The sequence below is a fragment of the Phaethon lepturus genome, unplaced genomic scaffold (genome assembly GCF_000687285.1).
Source record: "Phaethon lepturus isolate BGI_N335 unplaced genomic scaffold, ASM68728v1 scaffold30957, whole genome shotgun sequence".
Classification (NCBI taxonomy): Eukaryota; Metazoa; Chordata; class Aves; order Phaethontiformes; family Phaethontidae; genus Phaethon; species Phaethon lepturus.
The window spans coordinates 1-6261 of record NW_010550276.1 but is presented as its reverse complement, the minus strand read 5'-3'; the positions used below and the strand labels follow the sequence as shown (position 1 = coordinate 6261).

At 49.2% G+C, this 6261-nt stretch overlaps 1 protein-coding gene across 1 annotated transcript; it reads left to right on the top strand.

Annotated features, from left to right (window-relative positions):
* Positions 1-1235: 1235 nt before the first annotated feature.
* LOC104623434 (PH and SEC7 domain-containing protein 3-like) lies at positions 1236-4113 on the top strand (the record flags this gene model as incomplete). The annotated part of the gene is made up of 2 exons (XM_010290520.1): positions 1236-2310; positions 3721-4113. Coding segments are annotated over 2 exons (1468 nt in total), but the record flags the coding sequence as incomplete, so codon positions are not given.
* Positions 4114-6261: the final 2148 nt, after the last annotated feature.

Here is a 6261-nt window from a genome sequence, read left to right as displayed (position 1 = left end):
GCCGCTCGCCTTTGCAAACCACTGGCAGACAGATAGCCACATTAGTGCGGTGCTGAGCTCGCGTTAAATTACCCTCCCTTTCACCTTGAACTCAGCCTATCATTAACCACAGCTACATGGCTTCCTCCTCAGAAATGGCTTGTGGCCAGCCTGCCTCGGAGCAGAGATGGGGATCAGTTTGCAGCACAGCATCTAGAGATGCACCTCGAGTGCGGCAAAGTGTCTGAATGCAAGTTGGTGTCTGATTTCAGAGCTGCTGCCCCTGATACTCTTCCGAGTAGGTGTTTGGATTTTGCCCCCCTGTTGTTTGTTTTAAAACGCATTTATGCTCCAGGCCAATTTTTTTTCCAGATGCAGCTGTTGCCGTTGTTTTTTTCAAAAGCTCAGCTCCTCCTTGGACTGTAATAGAAAGTGGCCAAGTATCCATCATTGTGCCATCCATGAGGTCCCTCTGAGGACAGCTGGTTCTCTGTTACCCCAGAACAATGGGAGCCACTGGGTGCTCAGCGTTTGGAAAACGGGATCATCCGTTTTTGTTCCCGCTTTGTTTATACCAGTTGGAAAAGCAGCAGGAGGAGGGGAGGGGTAGCAAACGTTTTGTGCAGCGGCGAATTTGCTGCAACAGAAAATGCGAATTGCTCGGTCTGTGTACATACACCATTGCAACACAACCTTCAGTTACCTGAGTTGTTAAAGGAAGAGGGTAGTTCTGGCAGAAAGTTAAATTGCTCATTAATTGCTTTGTAATTTAGCTAATTGGTTTTGTCAAGGCTGTGGAATATACGGGGTGTGGCTGATTATCTTCCCAGTATTTCATCTTTACAAGTGAAAACGACCTAAAAGCATTTTTAAAAAATAAAACCAACATGTATGGTGCATGCTGTGAGTGGATGTCAGAACTCTGAATATCTGCTTTCTTCAGCCTTTGCGCCTGGCCTGTGGCCTCAGACTGTTCATGGGCCACTGGGACCCTTTCTGAAGTGCAGCAGACATTTCTGGCATTCCTTCCTCGCAGTGCACACTCCCAAAGTAGGGCTGCCCAAAAACTCCTGTTTAAAAGGACCAGCTCCGGATAACTGCAGTGTGAAAGTGTGCAGAAGTGAGTTAAACTGCACGGTATTTTCCCTGCAGGGGAAAGCGTAGTTACTCTGTTAGGAGAGGGCTGGGAGGGGACGTCAGGCTTTTTGGTCATGCACGCGGTAGATAAACCCACGCTCTCTTTTTTTACGTTTCAGGTAGTGGCCATGGAAGCAGCACTTTGCTCCCTCATACCATCATCAATGAATTTCCGGAGTACGGCACCGTAGAGCCAAGCAGAGACGCGCCGAGGGCTTCATCACTGTGCCCGGCAGAGCCTGTGACGCGCAGTCCAGAAAGACGGGACGGTCACCACCGTGTACCTGGCAGGGCCCTTCCTCAGCGTGCGGCTCCTGCAGACGATTCGAGACCTGACGCTGGGACAGCGCAGCCGCCCACCCCCGAAGAAGGTTTGCAACCTGCGGGTAACCTGCCAGAGATTATGAAAATCTCTCGACAGCTGGAAGCAACAAAGGTGCAAGAGAGAGCAAATACTTCTCTTGATTCTGAGACGCAAATGGAAAAAAAGAGCGTTTCTGGCAGCCAAAATGCTCAGGCAGACACAGAACCAGTTCCAGCAGGCCAAGGAAAACCCTCAGACATGCCTCTTCCATCTGAACGAACAGCTGAGGAAAAAATGCATTTGATCGTAGAGAGAGATCTGGCTGCAATATGGACTGGAGAAAAGCAGTCCGAGTCCTTGCAAGCCATCAGTAATAAAGCCGAGGAGGTCCACGCAGCACAGGAGACAAGCTGTCATAGACCATCTGTGAGAAACCTGGAAGCAGCCAGCAGAATGGAGGGGTGGGCGCATTTTGAGGAGTTTTCAGCGTACAGTCAAGGCAAAATGCAAATGGGTCCTGAGAGGAAGCTCTCTAAAGAGGCAGCTGTGAGCAAACATGTAGAATTTCAAGGGGTGGAGATTTTATGGCTGCAAAGAGCCGAGGAGCAGAGAAGAAAGAAGCACTCGCTGCTGGAGACTGTGTCTGTGGAGAGGAAGGCATTCCTCAAAACATCCAGCCACCCTGCACCACCGATGGTCTCCCCAGGCTTGGTCTCCTTGCCAGACAGCACTTGGAGCGAGGTCTGTGAGGACCCGAGGCTGGGACCTGCTGCCTCTGGAGCTGCTCCTCTGGAGCTGCTCGATGAAAGCAGGGAGGATGAAGTTTTTGTGAAGGACAAGAAAAACCGCAGCGGCGAGGAGGCGGCTGAGCTCGCGAGAGGCCAGGGCAGGTGAGGTGGTGCTTGGGGGGCATGGGGGGCAGGTGAGGTTTCTCTCCTCCCAAGCGCATGGCTTGTGCCTACCCCTTTAGGAGCTAATGACAAACAACAAATGCTTGTCTGCTGCCTGTGGCATGGTGGCAGTGGTAGCAGTTCATGCCTGGTGGTGGCTAGTGCATGAAGCTGGAACTGAACCCTGTCCACACCACCTTGCCGAAGTTTGAAGTCCATCTCAGGTTTGGAAATGTAAAGATGTCTCTTGCTGTTTGCAGAGTAAGGAAGCACCTGTAGCAGGTGTAGCTGGGATCTGGACATGGCATGTAATTAAATACAGGCAGCATGCAGGCCTGGCTGTATGCCTCTGGCCAGATCTTCTGGCTTAGGACAGACTTTGAGCAAGAATGGTGTGAGCACCTCTGTGAGGTCAGATAATAAAGATATTTCACCCACTGTCGTGTATGTTGTAAGAGCGTAAATGGTGTGATGTGCTTTCTATAATACCTATCTATCTGGTTTTATATAATTTTATCTGTCTGCATTGCAAAAATTGTGTGCTGCTTTTTACAAGAGCATCCTGATTTGCTCACTTTCCTCTCCTGGTACACATCTGTAGCAAAGCAAAAGGTCCCAGCAGCGCACACTGAGCAAACCATGCCTGCTCTGACCTGGGGGGTGGTTGCTGCTGAAACAACAGGATCTCAGTAAGGGAGGCTCTCGGGATCTGTGGAGTTTTGCTTTTGGCTAGCATGTGGGATGGCTCAGGCAGGCGGCCCTGATGCCTGGCACGTGCCGTGGGAAGCCCTGCAGTATTTGGTGCATCAGAGAAGAAGACTCTCCACAGAGGGCTACACCTTCCCCTGTGCATCCACAAGCAGGCCGAACCTTCCCCATTGAAATCTGGTTCTCCTGGCTCTGGGTTTTTAATTGCATTTGCTTCTCTTTGCTTTTGGAGGGATTTCCTCCAGCCTTTTGTGAAAGACCCCAGCCCTAGGACTGCAGAGCCAGCAAACTGCCCTCCGGAGCAGACCACGTCTGGGTGGACGTCTGCAACCTGTGCAGGGTGGACGTCTGCACCCTGTGCAGCCTCTGGCATGGCAGTGGTGCCAGCGGGGACCTTGTGCAGTTGTGAGTGCTCTTCTCCTTTGCACGTAAGCAGCTGATGTTAACTGTTAGGCAATATTAGGCTTTCCCCCCACCCTTTCCCCTTTTTACCCAGAAGATTGTTTCTTTTCATGTCCCCAGAGAGGTGCCAGTCATGAGCAGAGGTGGTGCACGGAGAAACTAGCTTTTTACCTGCAATGTCCTCTCCTGCATGAAGCCACGCTGACCCTTCTGTTCGCAAAGGTGGAAGGTGAGGAGGTTCACCCAGAGATCTAAACCTTGCCCCCAAGCTGAAAGGAGCTGTTTCTGATTAATTTCCAGGATGATGGAGGAGGGGGAAGCAGCCATGGGAGGATATGAAGATGACCTTGGGCAGAGGCACTCCGACGTCTCCACTGATCTGTACAGCTCACAGTTCGAAAACATCCTAGACAATGCATCTTTATACTACAGTGCAGAGTCGCTGGAGACGTTGTACTCAGAGCCTGATAGCTACTTCAGCTTTGAGATGCCACTCACTCCCATGATCCAGCAGCGCATGAAGGAGGGCGGCCAGTTTTTAGATCAGACGTCAGCCTCATGGCAGCCAGATGTCCTGCAGCTTCCCCGTGATGGGGAGGTGAAAGGCTGCAGTGAAGGCATCACCAATGGCTTAAGGGATGTAAGCGAAACACTCTTCAGAGGAGATGTCACGGAGGTCCCTCGTCCGGAAAGGTAAAAGCAGTGGGTGAGCTTTCTGTGTGCCTGCTGGTTTTTCCCCTGATGCCTGTTTGCTTCAGCGGGCTGTTGCAGAGTGTAGTTTTGCTTCTTTCAATGCTGCGTATTTTCTGCACAGAATAATTTCCAATGTAACAGAGTGAGCTGCAGGAGAGAAGTGAGCCATCCAAACCTGTCGTTCATTAGCAAAGTGCTAATTTACAAAGGTTTTGTAGGTGACTTTGTGGCTGATAAAAGGCTGGTTGGTATTGTTGCATCTCTGGGACATGTCCCTGGAGGAGTTAGTTACCAGTTACAGATGAACCTTGTTCAACCTCATATACCTGAACTTGTTAGCAGCAGTTTTAGGAACGATAACACCCTGTGCATATACATGAGTTGTCCAAATGCAGTTTGAGATTTGGATGTTAAAGGTGTGTCGCTGGGCATAGCTTTTAATCTCTTGAGATCAGCGGGAGTTTTGCCCAGTTACTTCAGCTGGGACAAGGTTTTGCTCCTACTACATCCATGGGATGAGAGACCGTTAGCTGCTTGTTCTGTTTGTGCACTAGTTACTGATTGAGAGAGGAGAGAACATTGCAAAAATGTTAATAATTTCCATTTAGGTAAAAGGAGAGGTAAGAAAAAACTATTAAGCAGTCATGTGAGAAGCAAAAACTAGGCTAAGTGGTCAGAAAATACTGTAATTTTACGAACTCACTCTATGAGCAAACTTTCCTCATGGTGTGTTGTCAAAGAGGGTGGGGAGAGTGAAAGGCAGAGACAGGCAGAGCAGAGGATCGAGCCAAAAGCAGTGATCTGTGGAGAGGTGAGAGACGTTGTGAATGACAAAAATGCCTTGGGTCTCTATCCTCCAGGACCTGGATGTTATCTAAGAGCCCTTAGACTATGCCCTTAGATGGGACTAGTCTAGTCTGAGCTTTCCTGGGAGTCAGGAAGGTCTTTTATCTGATTTATTCCTTTAGTGCAAGTGTGAAAGAAGTCCTTTGAGCAGAAGTAGTTTGGCTAACTTTATGGATTAAGGTAATTTGCCCTTCAAAGAACAGGTAGAAGGACTTAGAAGTTCAGAATGTTTTTTCCATCAATCCAAAGGGGGGGCGGGAGGGGAGAAAAAAGTGTTTAAATTTTGTATGACCTGGAGTTGCTTGGTGTTGATAGGCAATAAGTGACTGCTAATCTGCTACAACCAGTACGGAGCCAGAAACTAAGGTCAGTCCTGACACTTGTGGCTCCTTACTTGTACTGAAACCAGAGATTGCCATAGGACTTGGCAGTGGAGGACAAGCCGCCCAGACAGACCCTGATTCTGTTACCCCATAAGTGCAGCATCTAATATTTAAAAAGTATTGTTGAGTAAGGCCCACATTGGCTCATCAAGACAGAAATTAGTGCAGCGTGTGCTTGGAGAATTAGGTGTCTGCCCAGTGTGGATTTCATTAGGAATTAAGTTAATTTCAGTTTAAATTTGCATCTGTAGTGATAAAACAACGGAGCATTTTTAAACTCTTTTTTTTCCCTCCTTGATAAAAAAAGATGAAATAAATGTCCCCAAGAGCAGCTTTGTTAGAAAGCTCTGCTCTTGTAGTTTGCAGGGCTGTCTTGGGGGTGAGCCCCAGGGGCTCGCTCTGTTAAGGTGGGTGCTGATAAAGAGCGTAGCTGCAACAGTACAGCCAGCCACAGATGTTTCCAAAGAGGGCAACCCTCCAGGCAATAACCTTATTAACCACACCATCCCCTGCCACGATACTCTGATCTCGTGTTGTATTGCACCACGGTACAGGTGACTGACAGATCAGTGACTGTATTGTTGGAGCCAGTGATGAACCACGGCGTTAACATTGTGCGGGTGAGATGCTGAGGGCTGCATGGGTTTTACCTGCAGAGGGGTCAAGACGGTGTGTCACTGTGATGCTCAGGTGAACCAGAAATAGCCGCGTGAGCCATGGGTGCTATTTCTAAGAGTTTGCGTGCGCGGTTGTGTTGCCTGAAGCAATCCCAGGCTTGTTTTTTCAATTGAAAGTCCGGATGTACGATACGTATGCGGTAGCCACTGCCTTTGTGCCTTCTCCTCCATGTTCTCATTTCCTACGGTGCCACGAACCTGCGGTTGTGTTGGGGCTATTGTTTCCCGTGCGTAGCGCCTGC